General features: G+C 37.1%; 1 protein-coding gene across 2 annotated transcripts in view; it reads right to left on the bottom strand.

Moving 5' to 3' along the window:
* The window catches only part of LOC105225056 (uncharacterized), a 179,756-nt gene extending 162,474 nt beyond the window's left edge, over window positions 1-17,282 (bottom strand). For both annotated transcript variants that reach the window (XM_011203374.4, XM_011203373.4), the window contains exon 1: window positions 16,949-17,282. In XM_011203374.4, coding sequence (XP_011201676.2) covers window positions 16,949-17,006 — 58 coding nt within the window. In that variant the 5' untranslated portion in view covers window positions 17,007-17,282. The remainder of the gene's footprint in view (window positions 1-16,948) is intronic.
* Between the last annotated feature and the right edge of the window lie 342 nt (window positions 17,283-17,624).

Genomic DNA, 17,624 nt, shown 5'->3' on the forward strand with positions numbered 1-17,624 from the left:
TAAACTTTTTTTTTCTTACAAAGGAAGCTGAATAAAATTAACTGTAAACATTTTACTCGAAATATTGTGAATATTTTTGAAGGTTTTGTAAAGGTCTATCCCTTAAGAATCTTATGACCATCATCTTAGTTTGAATCACTTTCACGTCACCGTAATTAAAATCTTCAAATTCTCCGGCAGGGACACCAATCATTTGGCAAACTATGCGAAAGCACACAACGACAACGACAGACGCCCTAGCAGTGTTGCAATGTCAAGGGGTGGCTAGGAGGGTTAATGGACGTAAAATATGGTCAATTCTTGGTTGTTGGTTATTAGAGCAGCAATTGTGTAAGCGTGTAGCTGGCTATCAACACCAATACAAACATGACAACAACAGCAGAAACACATTTTTCGGTAACAACAACGTCTAGCCGATGGATGGATAGCTGTGAAATGCAGCAATTTAAATTCATAGCATTGATTGGGTCAATTCGAGTAGAGACGACCTTGATTTTGAACTATTGTTGTCGAAATGAAAATGAAACACGAGCACCTTCCTGCCCACACACACCGCCACGCCTAATCCTATTCCCTGCTATGGGTTCAGCACAGCTAATCTTAAAATAACAAAAACAACACGCAACAAAAGCATTGACGCAGTTCAGTGTTTCGAAAAAGAAACAATTGTTGCATTCACATTTTGAAATTCCATTCATTATTGCAGAGGTTTTTATTGTTCGATTGTATCCTACAAACATGTGTTGGCATGTAAAGAACGTGTCTCTGGAATTTTTAATAACGGAAAATATTGGTAACATTGTCTTTAGCAGCAGAATCAAGCCATATTTCGCTCAGGTATATATGAAGTGGAGAGCTAAGGAATGCCAAGACAATTTCATGGAAATGTACACTGATTTTGATCTGATTCTTAACTTGCATTTTATCGGCATTTCAGTAGAAGTGAAGGTAATTGCTCTGGCAACACTTTCCATATCACCTATTTGCCCAACCGCCATTTCCCACCGAGCTATACCTGAAGGTTCTATATGTAAATTTTCCTGCCGCCGATTTTGCCGCCCAGTTTCCAGTGAAGAGGTCTATAAGTGGATTTCCGTACGCCTGTGCACCATACATACTACTGCACCGTAATACAGAATTGGTCTTACAATAGTTGTGCAGCACCAGCGTATGAGAGAGGGAGAGAGCATCCAAATTGTGCCGAGCATCTGCCTACACGAAAATAAAGCATTGCTAGCTTTTCTCGTTTCTCTCAAGTTGTACTTCCACAGCAGTTTGCTGTCCAAGACTACCCCAAAGTACTTGGTGCGGGAGAGGGAGTTATGTTCCACCCATAGAGGAATTTTGTGCTTTCTTGTGAACACAAGCAGATCTGTTTTCTCCGGGTTCATAGCAGACCCACTTATGATGCTCAATTCTGGACTGTATTGAGAGTGGTGGTCATAATACTACTAATGGTCTGTAGACACCTACCCGTTATTAAGATGTCAAAGTCGTCCGCATATACCAATATCTTAGCGGATTTGCTGTCCATATTCCTTTGCAGTTAATTCACCAGTAATGTCCATAGAAGCGGAGATAGCACTTTACCTTCCGAAGTACCTCCACAGGCTTCTTTGGTCAGTTTAGCGTCGTTCCATACTGCTCTTATCCGTCTAGAAGTTAAAAGGCTTCTGATCCAGCATTGTTCCCTTTCATTGGTTGTTTTTTTTTTTTACGTGGCGGGTCCCAAACCCAGCGCACAACCCTGCGGAGGAGATATTTCGCCTTCTCACTTTAGCTCGCCTTCAAACGGATGTTCTCGGGCTACCCAGAGGATACTTGGTCAAAGACCGGAAGTCGTGAGCTGCTTGAGTCATATGTAAAAGAATCGTTTCTGGCCACTCCCAAGTGAATGGCGATCAGAGAACTTTCCTCACTTGCGTGAACTTCTACACATGACTCCATCATCCGCGGCTACGCTGGCTAGATCATGTTGTCCGGATGGACGAAAACACTCCAGCTCTGAAAGTGTTCGATGCAGTACCCGCCGGGGGAAGCAGAGGAAGAGGAAGACCTCCACTCCGTTGGAAGGACCAAGTGGAGAAGGGCTTCGCTTGGAATATCCAATTAGCGCCACGTAGCGAAAAGAAGAAACGACTGGCGCGCTGTTGTTAACTCGGCTATAATCGCGTAAGCGGTGTCTACGCCAGTAAAGAAGAAGAAGAAGATCCAGCATTGTATAGCAGGATCAACATCTATTGACTGGATACTATTCAGCATAGATTCCATAGAGACTGCGTGCGGACGACATGCTCCAGAAAGGTCCAGGAATGCTCCAAGAGCGTATTCCATATATTCAAGAGCCCTCTCGATATTAAATACAAGTGTATAGTAATTAATATGTATATTCGTGTCAATTTAAAACATCCAGAAGGAAATAACTGAGACCCAACAACCTACCTTCCTAGCGTGGCGGGCTGGGCCTATTATGTTAGTCTCACAGTTTTTGAGATACCGCCTTGAAATTTTTCACACAAGCACGTCTCAATTTATTTCCAAAAAATGCTAATTCACTTTACTCTGTCAATAAAGCAATCAAGTGATTTATTTTGATAAAAAAAAAGTCCAGTATTAGCAATTTATAGCACACTTGTGGCACAACTAACAACAAATGCTAGTTTAACTAAGTATAAATAAATATATTATATATTTATATGTACATATTTATAAACATATAGTTATATGTACATATATAATATAGAAAACCAACTTCAACAACTTCTTTTTACTCCAAACTTGCTGCCACCGCACGCATACGCTTTTGTGGCAAGTAGAAGTTGCCGGAGAAATGCAGTGAAATCAACGCACGAAAACTTTGCCGTAACAATTTTGCCCGTAATGTGACCACATTGCCCCAGCCAGTTAGTCAGCTAGCGATTGCAGTGCGAACAGGTAATGTAGCTTCATACAAAAAAATACACACCTAAGTGAATGTGTGTGTGTGTAATTGTGGAAGACCGGTACGTAGCCTTCATGTGGCAGATTGCGGGCAAATGTTTTCAATTTATCAACAACGCCCCCAAACTAGACGCAGCAATAGCAGCTAACAGCAGTGAGAGTAATGCTATAACAACAACAACAACAACAAGCAAGCAAGAGCAATGGACAGCAACGGCAACAGCAGCATTTGGCCGCACCGGGCAGACCGTTGCTGGCTAGGTTGGCGGTTGGCTCACATACACACACTGTCCACTGGCGCTGTTACCCATGCTTGGCATTTCGTTGGACGCCGCCACTGCCAATCGTGCCACAGTTGGCACATCCGCAAAATCGGGAGCAACCATGAAAGTATTATTGTGCTACCACACGACATGAAACATACAATTCTACATACATATGTATGTGTGCTGCATATTCTATGCGTGTGCGCATGTGTTGGTATGCAGTTGTGCCGCATCCACCCACACACCTACCACCGATGACATGCAGACACAACAGCACTTCATTATAACTTTTGTTGATTGTTGTTGTTGCTGCTGTTGGTTTTACTACTTTTGCCGTGTTGTTGTTGTTTTTTTTTCAATATTTTGTTAATATTATGCCATTCTCCGCCGTCATAGTTGTCATATGCCACCACAAGTGCAGGCAAACACACATATTTACACAATTATTTGTGTGTGTTTGTATTTGCGTGACTGCGTGCGGACGACATGCGAGTCAAGCGCTCATAATTGCTTGTTTGTTTATGAAAGGCTAATTTCTTGTTTGTGCTCACATGTTGTTCTAGATTGCGAATTTTCTTCAAATATTTTGGTAATTATGCGTGGAAAATAATTTAACGGTACGAAACATTTATGTTGCAAACACAACAACAACAGCAACAATCAAGAAGCAAAGCATAGCGGTAGTTTCGGACCGACGCTGTCAAGTATGTGCTAGTGACTTTTCTCGTTTCCATATCGAGAGCACAGCTATGCGTCTTAACCCACCAATCCACAGCCGGTACTTTAATGCCTCTTTAGGGGCGCACTTAAGAGTCTATTTTTTCAATCATCACTGGTTATACCTTTAAAATTAATATACCAAAATTTTAAGTCGATATCTCAAAAAGTTTTGGAGTTACAGCCTTCTAAAGTGTAGTCGCTCAGTTCAATAAGCTCTATTAATTTACATATTTAAGTATCTTCAAAACGCGTTTTCTCCGAAAGGGCATTTTTCGAATTTGCTTGAGTGATTACTCAAATACAAATGATCATGTTCTATATACATATATATAACGGGCGATCCAGATAGAGATACTTTTTACAATATACTTTTTTGGCAGATTAAGCGTGAGTAGTATCAAGCTATCATGTTATTTTTGCTCAGTATTGTTTGGTATTTTATCATGGAAAGACTTACGCCTAAACAACGTTTACAACGTTCACGTTCTATAAAGAATCTATTTCGCACGCTTCGTTCAATTTATGGTCAACATAATCGACCTACTGAGGGTATTATTCGCAACAGCATCACTCATCTTGAGATACAGCATTGATTTTTGGATAGACCAAATAGATCACGTCCAGCACGCAGTGAAGAACTGCCGTCGGTCGACCTTCCCAAACAACATCGCTTCACTCTAAGGGCTCTTTAAAAGTTCCAAAAATATCCGACGTTTTTGAGCCAAATTTTGTCCGCGACATTTGGTTTCAACAAGACGACTCTACTTCGCACACATGGCATCAGTCAATGAATTTATTGAGAGAACACTTCGGTGAGCAGATAATTCCACGTTTTGGGCCGGTCGATTGGCCACCAAGACCGTATAATGTCACACCGTCAGACCGTCGATGAGGACAATCCCACTTCGATTCAGGTTTTGGAGCAAAACATCACGCGTCTAATTCGCCACTTAGCAGTCGAAATGCTCGAACGAATTTAAAATTTAAATTGGACTCAGCGGATGGACCATCTGAGACGTAGCGGCGGCCAATATTTGAAAGAGATAATCTTCATAAAAAAAATGCCAAAGAATATTACTTCGAATGATAATAAACTTTTCCCATTAAGTTTTATGTTTACATGTTTTTTCTTAAAAAAAAAAAGTAGAGAACCTCGAAATGAATAACCCTTTACAAGTATTACTATTACAAATTTGTTTTAATTGACTAAATATACAACTATGTACATATACATATGTAACTTAAGTAAATATTTACGGTTTTTACAGCAAACCAGCCACGCTCTATCGAAAATAAACTCACCTGCAAAGAAATGGAAAAGAAGGAAACATAAGTGAATTGATAATGTAATGTTCCAGAGACATAATATTAAGTTTACATTTCGTCTTGCCTCATTTGCAATAGCAAAACAATGATCTGATATATGTACAGTGGCGGACAAAAGTTTACATACACCCCCTATTTTCATTGATATGAGAGTACAAAAAGTTTTTAGAAAAATGTATTTATACAGTTTTATTCTATTCAATTAACTAAAAAAATTCATTATTTAACATAAAACAACAAATTTATGGAAGAAAAACTCAAAAATTGCTTTGACAAAAGTCTACATACAGTTCAAATCTCATACTTTGTACATTGTTATATTAACAGTAAGGTAACGTTAGCATTTTTCTTTTATTTCAATATGTTTATTGTTTGATATTTATTGAATTTAGTTGTGGTTTAAACATTTCAATAGCTATAATGGCTCCGCGAAATGAAATATCAATTGATGTAAGAAATTTGGTGATAAAAGAAAGAAAAGAAAAAAATCATATGGCAAAATTTCTAAAATTTTAAACTTGAGTCGAGCAACAGTACAGACAATTCTAAAAAACTAAAAAAAAAATGGTTCCAACGAAAAAAAACCGCGCAGTGGACGCCCCAAAAAACAATCTCGTAGAGACGTCAGCCTGATTCTCAACGAAGTAGACCAAAATGCAAAAGTAAATGCTCCAAATTTAGCCGAACGCATAGCAAGTACGTCACAAATGAGTATCCAACCAAGAACAATTAAAAAAAAAAACTCTAAACGATAACGGATTCCACAGTAGAACACCACGGAAGAAACCTTTTATTTCTGAAAAAAAACCGGAAACTTCGTTTAAAGTTCGCCAAAAAACACAAAGAAAAGGAAATGGATTTTTGGAAAAAAGTTTCATTTACAGATGATTCTAAATTCACCCTTTTTGGTAGTGATGAAAGGGCTAAAATTTGAAGGAAAACTAACGCCACGCTTGAACCGAAGAACGTAGTATCAATTGTGAAGCTCGGTGGCGGCAGCGTAATGGTTTGGGGAGCTGTTGCGGCCTCTGGAGTTAGAAAGTTGGACTTTATTGAAGATGAAATGGACGGTTATAAGTATAAGTCTCTGTTGGAACATAATTTGAAGCCTTTGGTGGATAATTTAGGGCTCGGTTCCGGTTGGATATTTCAACAAGATAACGATCCGATACATGCGGCGCAAATTGTTAAGGACTGGTTGCTTTATTATACTCCAAGGCAATTAAATACACCACCTCAAAGTCCAAATATGAATATTATTGAACATGTCTGGGAGATTTTGGAGCGTAGAATTAGAAAGAACCAAATTTCTAGCTCTGCTATACTCTAAGAGCGCATATTGGAACCTTGGAACAGCATTACATCTGCAGCGTTGACAAATTTAGCAGAATCAATGCCACGGCGTCTTCAAGCAGTTATAGATACCAATGGGGACCCAACTAAATACTAAAACGTCTTAATAACTAGCATTTTGTAAAGTTTTTCGCACTGAACTAAGATATTTTTGTACTGTATGTAGACTTTTGTCAACACAATATTTGAGTTTTTATTCCATAAATTTGTAGTTTTATATTAATTAATGGATTTTTTAAGTTTGTTGTTATTAGAAAGAAGATTAGAATAAAACTGTATCAACACATTTTTCTAAAAATTTTTAGTGCTCTCACATCGAAGAAAACGGGGGGTGTATGTAGACTTTTGTCCGCCACTGTATGTATGTGTTATGTGTTATTGTCAAAGAAACATCCACGGGGACCTGTTGTGACAGAAACACGCACTTTTCGGAAGAAAGTTGTTGCTGGGGCCATGTTGGCCTTTCTTTCCATTGTAAATTTGTAAGCATTGCAACGAAAAGCTATTACAGATCTTGACGTATTAAAATAGTCGAAACGAGTTTTAGAAATCATATCATCCCCTTTGGAAAACCCCGCATATACAATAACATATGCTTTTCAAGCAACTCTATAATTGATTAAATTAACAAATTGTCTTCACTTTTAAAAGTTGTTGTCCAGACTTGAAATTTGGTTGTGTGCATTGATAAAATAGCAATCAGCTGATGAGTTTTAGTCATCAGAAAAAATACAAAGTGAAGAACACAAGCAAGTATAACAGCTTATCGCTAATCGAGTACACCGTTAATCGGGTAGCCGGCTGTGCTATTTTAATATTAATGAGCTAAATTAATTTTTCTCCTCGAAAGGCTATTGGATAGCCTGTTAATGTAGTAAATGAATACATAAATTGTAATGAAGTCAATTAGCAAACTATTCCTTAATTTAGTCAATTAATCTGTTTTCATAAAAAATGAGTCTATCTGCAATTTTCTATTCATTTACGCAATTAGCAAAAATTCTCTTAATTTAGTCAATTAGTAAACTGTAATGGAGTCAATTAGCAAATTATTTCTTGATTTAGTCAATTAACATATTGTCATACAAATTTGATCTATCAGCAAATTCTCTCTTAATTTAATCAATTAGCAATTTCGCTTAATTTAGTCAATTAGCAAATTATTTCTTTATTTAGCCAATTAATATATTGTCATTGATCTATCAGCAAATTGTCTATTAATTTACTCAATTAGTAAATTTTCTCTTAATTTAGTCAATTAGTAAATTATCTCACAATTTAGTCAAAATGTAAAAGCGATGATTCAACTAAAGATCACGCCAAAATGTTCATAATATGATATAGAGCATAAATTTAAATTTAAGAAATTTTCAACTATAAAAGAATTCACCACTCCAAAATTGTAGTAAAGCTAAATACACAACAGTAAAACAACGCAATAGTTTTCTTCAAACTTCTAATTGAATTAAGCATCTTAAAATAATTGTAAAAACTAAAATTTTCCAACATTCAAGTATATTCGAAGCGATTTTTAATGACCCACTAAAGCAGATCATCAATAATGCGCGACAGCTTCCTCCAGCGCACACCAAAATAGAAATTCCAGCAGCGCCGTGTTGCTCGGATGTTTCGCTGTTTCGTTGACAAACAAATTGGCCCACAGGAGGAAAGCGAAAATTGAAGATATTTAAGAAATCGAAAAAGGGCGGCAAGAAACCGGTGTAAAGATGCAGGGTGTGCGACGGCTGAGGTGGAAGAGGCGCAAGTTCTAAACAAATACCGAGCGAATGCGACGAAAATGTGCTAACTGAACAATTTATGGCATGTAACGACCATAAAACTTTAAAATATGTCACAGAATTTCACGCATACCTTCTATATGTATGCCTTGTGGCGGCGCTGCTTGTTTGTGTTGTTGTGCTCGAACCACTTCCCCTTGGCATCAGTCACCACTTTACAATGATGCGCTTTTGTTATTGTAGTGCCGCAGGCCGAGCATTTGTATGTGGCAAGCAAGACAATTTTTTCCGCTCTCCTCTTTCTTTTTTCTTTCCTTCTCTGTGAGCCATGGCGCAAGTAATCGAAGTGTGGGTGGTGGCTAAATTCGTCGGACGCAAGATTTCAATGTGGAAAATCATTATTTTACACATTTTAGTAATAAATTCGCATGTGTGTGTATGTGTGAATGTTTTAGTTAAATAATAAAAATTTATGTTGCGCCTAATAATAAATAAGTATGATAAATTTCAAATTTAATCACTTTGTTTGCGGCAATTAATTGCAAGCGATTAGCGAGGATTTCGCCTGTGTTGTTTATCTGTCGCGTTTATCACAGCGCAGCGTGATGGCAGTGGCTGTCTGACTTGCATATACATACATATATACATACATATGTACATATAGAGGACACTGCTTGGCTGCTTGGACCGACAAGTGTGCAGCAAATATGCAAACAACTGTTTTTTGTTGTTTTTGTTAGTGTACATTGCTGTTTGTTTGCACTTACTGGCGCAGCTTGCATACATTTTCTGGCATTTTTATGCATTTTTGTTGTTATTTTTATAATTTAAATGCTTTTATTGCTTTATTGGTTGCTCTGCTCATTCTTAGCCGAATTTAGCGAAATCGAGTCAAGGTTTTTTGAAAGATTTTCGGTGCTCAACTTTTACTTTGTTGCGATCTAAAAGCATTTATTCGCGTCTATGCGTGTGTGTGCATGTTTGCATTTGTTTACTTCGCTTACGATTAGTTAAGTAATCTGCCATGTAATGTGCGCACAGAGGCACTGTGAATGCCGTCGTGTCGCCAGCAATTGTGTTGCGCATTAATTGGATAGCAACACGCCCACACGGGCAACCAGCGTGCTATATGTAAAAATATGCATACATACATACATATGTATGTTGGTATGTACATATAAACAGCTGGCCGAGCAGCGCACTTGAGGGCTTCCTCAACTAAGTCTGAAAAGCGAAGGTACGAGTAAATAACAAAGTCGCTTTTCTTGTTTACAATCAATGACTAACGTTTTTTTCTTTGACAAATTTTATTCTAATTTTTTTAATTTAAATTTTTTTAATGCTAAATAATGTGTGTATGGTTGAAGTTGTCATTGAACCATGAGAAATAGTGGAAGGAAGTTCGGGTGTAGTGATGTTATTGCCAATATACTTACATATGTATGTATACGGTATAAAGGCAACCAGAAGTAGTATTATCTGAAAAAGATGATTTATGAATTTTTTTAGGTTACCTCGCAAAATTACCGATATAGGCGGTATAAAATCAGCGTTTTTTTTTTGTAAAATGGAAATACTAATTTTGAATGGGAAAGTAAAAAAAGTACAAAATATTGTATCTTAAAGCTCCCTTCATACCAGTACATTCATAGGGGCCTTGGTGTATGGGGGCTAAAGGGCTAAGGGTCTAAGACACTGTCGTTAACATTTCTGGTAACTGAGAGCTTAAAGAGTCATGGTTTGATTTTGACAATTTTTGAGACTTCAGATGGCAAACCTTAAGAAGAAGATTTGTACAAAATTTTATACCGAAAAAAAACTTTTGTGTCAAATTTGACGTATGCTTTGGATCGTTTTCTTGTAGGAAATTCCATATTACAGGCTAATTTCCATCAGTCCATGACAACATGGTAATTTTTAGAATGTGGACGTATTTATTTTGGTTTAAAATTACATCAATCTTATGAAATAGCTCCTCACCATTCCAGGTAAAACATCCCCACACTATGACTAGTGCTTCGATAGCCGTGAATGCACACCGCTCTGAACGCAACTGCTCTTCGAAGTTGTACAAGTATACCTACTGCTCCCTTGATGGCAGCCACCTCCTCTTGATAGGCGGTACAGTGGTCTGGTACGACCTAACCTAACATATCCTCCTAACCTCTTCTTGGAATGAACTAAAACCTATCATAGATGATTTCTTTATTTGAAAGTAGATTCAGTTCTGGTTACTTCTGCATTCACATCAATATTTATGTTTCATGGGTGACATTTTTATTTCAAACAAAACACCAACAATGATCCATCTTTATTGCTCCCACAGCAGTCCCTCATACAGACTCGGAATTATATCGAGGAAAGGTCTAGTAAATGTATAGAAAAGTGTTATGGCGCACTTAAAGTTGAGGTCTTAAATTGAAGGCTTTACAAGAACTGTCGTTGCTATTCCTTCTCAAGCGACATTCTATGGGCACGTAAAAAGTTCCAAGAAGATTCGACGTTTTCAAGCCAAATTTTGCTCCATTTCTGGCTTAATGTGTATGTAAACAAGCGAAATTGCCACATTTATGACGAAGAGTAACCTGAAGAGATTCAAGAGCTGTCACTTCATCAAGAAAAAACAACGGTTTGGTGTAGTTTGTGGGCCGGTGGAATCATCGGATTATATTCCTTCAAAAGTAATGCCGGCGAGAACGTAACAGTCAATGGCGACCGCTATCGCGCCATGATAACCAATTATTTGATTCCTGAATTTGTAGCTCGTGATCTCGGCGAGTTGTTTGGTAGTTAGACTTTTTCCTGTGGGGATATTTAAAGTCTAAAGGCGATGTAGACAAACTCGCTTCGATTCAAGCCTTGGAGCAAAACATCACGCGTGTCATTCGCCAGTTACAAGTCGAAATACTCGAATGAGTTATCGAAAATTGGACTCAACGGATGAACCATCTGAGACGTAGCCGCGCTCAATATTTGAAAGAGACAGTCTTTGAATCTACTTTCGAATGATAATAATCATTCCCCATTAAATTTGAAAGTTTCTGGGTTTTTTCTTTAAAAAAAAAATAGGGAGCCTATAATTGGATCACCCGTTATAACTACATTTACCATGCCATAAACTTTTAACACTTTGTAATTCTACACAGCCAGAGTTGCAATGAGTTTTTCCAATGCCACCGAATATTGTAATTTCAAATTGAGTCTGCGCTCAAAGTCAAAATGTGACATTATCGTTACTAACGGTCACGGTTGCGTTTGTTTTCACCATTCTCAATCAAGTAATCTATACAATAAACAACAACAACAAGGCAAATAGTTACAGCGTTCTCAAGGTTTCCATTGCATGTTCTGTTCACAACTCACTATGTAAACAAGTTGTTTTGGCCAAAACTGACAGCAATGCCAAACTGAGTGTAGATGTATGTATGTATGTATGTATTTGGACAGGTAAATTATATTTCAGTTTTAGATTGCTTCCATCATAGTTACTAAGCTCGTTGGCAGATTGTAACAATTCACAGAATTTTCATAGTTTCTATTTATTTGTTTTGTTGCCTCTTTTTTCGCTTTTATTTTTTATTATTAGTCATTGGGCAGCTGTTCGGCCATCAACGAAATTCCGACAAAATGTATGTAAATATCTGCTCTTTAGCAAAGGCGGCAAAATTTTTATTGAAATCATAAAAATTTGTTTACAAAATCGAATGCGCATAGATACATACAAGCATACATATTTACATACATATAAACTAGTATTTGTCGATTCTGATATTAAAATCTTGTTTATTTTTATACATTCTCGTGTAATTGACTGAATTTAAGAGAAAAAGTCATTAATACGCGAGGCGCAACAAGCTAACGCTTTGTCCTCAATTTCTAAAAATACATCGAAGATTTTAGTCACATCGTAATCATATAAATAAGTGTGTCAATTAATAAAATTTGATTCAGAAATATTTGAAATATCCTTCAATCAATTTCAATTTACCAAAAAAGTGTGGAAATGCACATGGTAACTGCTTACAAATACATACATATGTATATCAGACTGATATTTTCGGCAAACTTTTTCTAGAAAAAGTTTCTTTAAGCAGTCTTACTAGTAATGTAACCGGCTCTAGTCCGTTATACATCCGAAATGCCCAAAAAATAAGGTGACATTGTATTTATTTTGAAAATTCTTTATTTATTCTTCCAAATCAATTTCATCCCCTTCAAAGTAATCCCCTCCCGATGCAATGCACTTATGCCAACGGATTTTCCAATCTTCGAAACACTGGTTGTAGTCACTTTCCGGGATGGCCTTCAGTTCCGTCTTCGCTGCGGCTTGAATCTCCTCTATCGTATAAAAACGGTGTCCCCGGAGCGGTCTTTTGAGCTTGGTGAACAGCCAGAAGTCGCACGGTGCCAGATCAGGTGAATACGGTGGTTGCGGAACGATATGGGTTGAGTTTTTGGCGAAATGATCACGAATTACGAGGGCAGTATGGGATGGTGCATTATCGTGGTGTAAAAACCAAGAATTGTCTTTCCACAATTCCGGCCTTTTTAGGCGGATAGCGTTACGCAAACGACGCATAACGTTCAAATAATATTCCTTGTTGACTGTTTGACCGGTTGGAAGGAATTCATAATGCACAACACCACGATAATCGAAGAAAACAGTCAACATGACCTTGATTTTTGAGCGACTTTGGCGCGATTTTTTTGGTCTCGGCTCTCTTTTGGCACGATATTCGCTCGATTGATCGGTTGTTTCGGGGTCGTAAGCATAGATCCAAGTCTCATCGCCAGTTATAATGCATTTCATGACACCCTGGTAGTCGGAAAGCATCGTTTCACACACTTCAACGCGACGCCTTTTTTCCAAAAAATTCAATGTTTTCGGTACCAGTCGAGATTTGACGCGCTTGAGGCCCAAAACATCCTTCAAAATGGTATTGGCTGAGCCTTTCGATATGCCAACTTCATCAGCAAGGTCTCTAATTGTTAATCGACGGTTTTTCAACACCAAATCTTTGATTTGTTGAACGTGAGCTTCGTCGGTTGAGGTTGATGGTCGCCCTGGACGCTCTTCGTCTTCGACACGTTCACGGCCGGCTTGGAACTCACTATACCACTTGTAAACATTTTTTTAGACATAGCCTCATCACCAAAGGCTTTCTGCACCATCCTCAACGTATCCGCAGCAGAAAATTGATTCCGTAAACAAAATTTAATGCAAATTCTTTGCTCAACAAATTTCGACATCGCAAAAAACGGAAAACTCACTTTTAGCAGCTCACAAAACGACACGTATCTCAAACACTAATGAATATTTAAAAAAAAAATAATAATTCTCCAAATCCTTCGACACGCGCAGTTTAAATTCAAATGTCACCATATTTTTTGGGCACAGTAGTACAATAAGACTTTGTATTTATTTCTTCAAAGGGTCTGCAGGAACCTTTATCTCTTTTGTCTCTCTTTACTCTCAGTAAGGCTAGCCTCTCACTAGTTGTGGGCCATTGCTACATTGGCTACTAATTTTGATAATTAATAAGTTCGAACACAGGAGTTTTTCGTTTATATAACTTCACTAAGCGATCTCTCTAGATCAGCCATCTAACCTAACGTAAACTAACCTGTAGGAACCCAATTAGTGCAGTTCGGAATATGGTCAACAAAACTATAAACATAGTCTGAGATTCATTTCTAAAATCAGGCATGTGATAAAGAGAAGAGAAGAAGGAAAAACAATGAATGGTACAATTCTGAAGACAGATAAATAAATGAGGATTACACCGCAACTTAAGGTCTATTGTGCCCTTACGACTATTCTGAAAATAGTCGACGAAACTTTCTATGGGCAGGAAGAAGCTAAAAGTCTCATACAGACTTCGTAAGATCGAAATAGGTCATGCACGTATTTGCAGGCTCGAAGAAATTTTTAAGGGGAAAAGTGCATTTTTCTTCCAACTCAAAATACTAAAACTTGGCTAAGGGAGAAGAAGAGTATCTTAATGAGTTTGTTTAACGTTAGCACACTAACACCATCGCCGTAGACACTTTTTTTTATCAAAACACTTAATTAAAGTGAAAGCTATTTAAACTGCTGCGAAATCGAGAGGGGTGCGTACCTGGTATGAGAGAGTGCTAAAGTAGGCATAAATGTAAACCATACACACCTAGGTATATACCTGCTTCAACACACACACACATAGTCAGATAAGTATGTGTGCGTGTAAGTCTATAAATCTTTCAATTAACTCATTAAACTGATCTTATTATGCGCTGATTACAGTTTCTGTTTAGTTTACATTGCCAATGGCAGAGCGGGAGGGGGTTGCAAGGCTGCTGGCGATGCAGAAAAGAAGTTGCGGTACTTGGAGCAAAGGTAAATGCGCACAAATACAACTTTAATTGAATGTACAAAGCACAGATACACTCTCGCATGGATAATGAGAAAGCAAAAGCAACAAATTTTGAAAATCCAAAACTTGCAACACATTCAGGTTAATGAACTTGAGTTGTTTTCTAGTTCAAAACCATTAATGCAAATGGACGATACTCGTATTTACACGTCGTGTGCGAGAAATTTTCTTGCTTGTTTTTTTTGTTACTTTTTTTTTTGAACTTTCAATGTGGAAACATTAAATTTTGCCGCAATTTAAGTGCGTGTTGTTCAATATTATATTTTCATCATTCAATTGGAATGTACATATACATACTTGTATGTATGTACATACATATATGTATATGAATATGTGATAGAGAATATCTTAGAAGACTTTCAACTAATATTTTAGATATATCCACATTTGAACGCTCTCTCACCTACATACATTATTTTACTTATTGAACCTCTTGATCTACTTTAAAGATAACCTAAGCAAAAGTAAAAAAGACTGTTATCAATATTATTTTATTATAAAATAATTAAACCATCTTCCAAAGTTCTGCTTCGCATACAGTGGTGGACATATAAAGGTTGGCATTAGCTACGGCCTTTCAGCCTGGAAATCCAACGCAGGATAACTCTTCCTTGGTACTTCGGACTGAGTAGGTAATTGAGAAGTAAAGTCCTCTCTCGACAAAAAAAAAAACAAACTCTATAAGTCAGTCATAATTCCCGTCCTGCTAGATGGTGCGATGGCAACAACTGATAAGTCGACGTTGTGAGTTTTCGAGAAAAAAGTCCTGCGAAAGATTTATGGTCCTTTGCGCGTTGGTCACGGCGAATATCGCATTCGATGGAACGATGAGCTGTACGAGATATACAACGACATTGACATAGTTCAGCGAATTAAAAGACAGCGGCTACGCTGGCTAGGTCATGTTGTCCGGATGGATGAAAACACTCCAGCTCTGAAAGTATTCGACGCAGTACCCGCCGCGGGAAGCAGAGGAAGAGGAAGACCTCCACTTTGGCGCCACGTAGCGAAGAGAAGAAACGACTGGCGCGCTATTGTTGACTCGGCTATAATCGCGTAGGCGGTGTCTACGCCAGTAAAGAAGAAGATTAGCTACGTTTGGACGCATGTTCTCCAAATGACCAATGAACGCACTGTTATGGTAGCAGTTAGTCTGTACATACTTTTCGTGGACCTATTTAATGAGTCGTTAGTTCTTGTTCTTGTCATATTTTGGCCAAATCTATTTAGTTATATTGCATTTTGTTATACTTTTCTATCTGTTATTTGCTAATTAATAAAATTGTATATTGACCTCTCCTGAACGATTCTAGCGGACTTCGTATTAACTCTACCTCGGAATAGTTTAGAAAAAGTCCTGCCTTTGCCAACACATCTGCTTTTTCGTTGTCGATTAATTTCATTAATTAATTTTAAAACAAGGAAGGAAGAGCTAAGTTCGGGTGTAAAATTTTTTTAGGTGCAAAGCGTATCATAATCGAAATCTAAACACAATAGTGTATATTTGTAACAATAAAAACTTCTAATAAAATATTTAATTTTTTATGTGAGGCAAAATTGTTGAAAAAAGGCTCTTTTTTACCCTAGGAAACCCATGTAAATCCTTAATTGCGATATTGAACTAAACTTCTTTACCCACTCACTCGTTGATATCAGCTGTTCCGACAAACGAGCAGCTTCTTGAAGAGAGAAAGACGTATTCAGATCGGCTAAATTGATTCAGTTCTTCACCCTGATCGAAACTATATATACTTTATAGGGTCTCCTGCGTTTCTTCAGGGTGTTACGAAATTCATTCACCCTGTGCAGGGCAAATATTTGTTTTTCAAAATTTTCACGGAAAAAACTAAAAAATATGTTTTTCAAAATCATACGGGCTTTTAGTGGAGTGCATCCATTACCACAGATACCAAATTTACTTATTTAGTGGATTGCACAGATAGATAAAGAAATGGTACCTCATCCTAAGGTGCATTGTGCACTCAAGTGGATTGCATCCATAACCAAATTCAAAAAGCGAATAAAAACAAACTCGGCTCCTAACAGTCTTTCAAATATTTCAGAATGCCACAGTTCTCATTTCTCTTCTTGCTTTTATATTTTAACCACTTCAGTATGCCACACTTTACACATAATTAACCGTTAGTAAGATTTTTTCTTTTCACACTCAAAACCCAAACAAACAGCTCACCCTCACAATATCTGCAACATTTCGCTGGTGGTTCATCCGTATCAGCAATGACCCGCATGATCGCCACGAAGGCCCACACGAAAACGCAGCCACAGTCGAACCGACGACGTCAACGACGGATCACAGCCGGCTCAATGGCCGCACTGACTGCATTTGTTGCGAACGGGAACTTGCAAAATAAAATGCGGGACAGTAGTTGAAATAGAAAACAACAACAATATGCAAATTAAATTCAAAACACTAACGGAACTTTGCTAAGTTATGAAAAGAGTTTGCTTGGAGAATTTTAATTTTTGTTTAAATTTTTTAAAATTTTTTTTTTTAATTTTTTTAAATTTTTTTTTTTAATTTTTTTTTAATTTTTTTTTAATTTTTTTTTTAATTTTTTTTTAATTTCTTTTAAATTTTTTTAAAATTTTTTAAAAAATTTTAATATTTTTATTTTGTCTTTATTACACTTTTTAATAGTTTTTATTTAGACGCTTGCATTTGTCTTCAAAACTATTAGTTTGATATTTTTAAATAAATATATATATTTTTTTTTAATAATTTTATTTAATTTTTTTTTGTCTGCAGTTTTATTTATTTATTTTTATTTTCTTTTCCACCGCCGTTTTTCCGTTAAACAATTCTTACTGGCTTCTCACTTCCGCTTTACGCTGCTTCACGCTCTTTT

This window comes from Bactrocera dorsalis, chromosome 5, assembly GCF_023373825.1.
Source record: "Bactrocera dorsalis isolate Fly_Bdor chromosome 5, ASM2337382v1, whole genome shotgun sequence".
Lineage (NCBI taxonomy): Eukaryota > Metazoa > Arthropoda > Insecta > Diptera > Tephritidae > Bactrocera > Bactrocera dorsalis.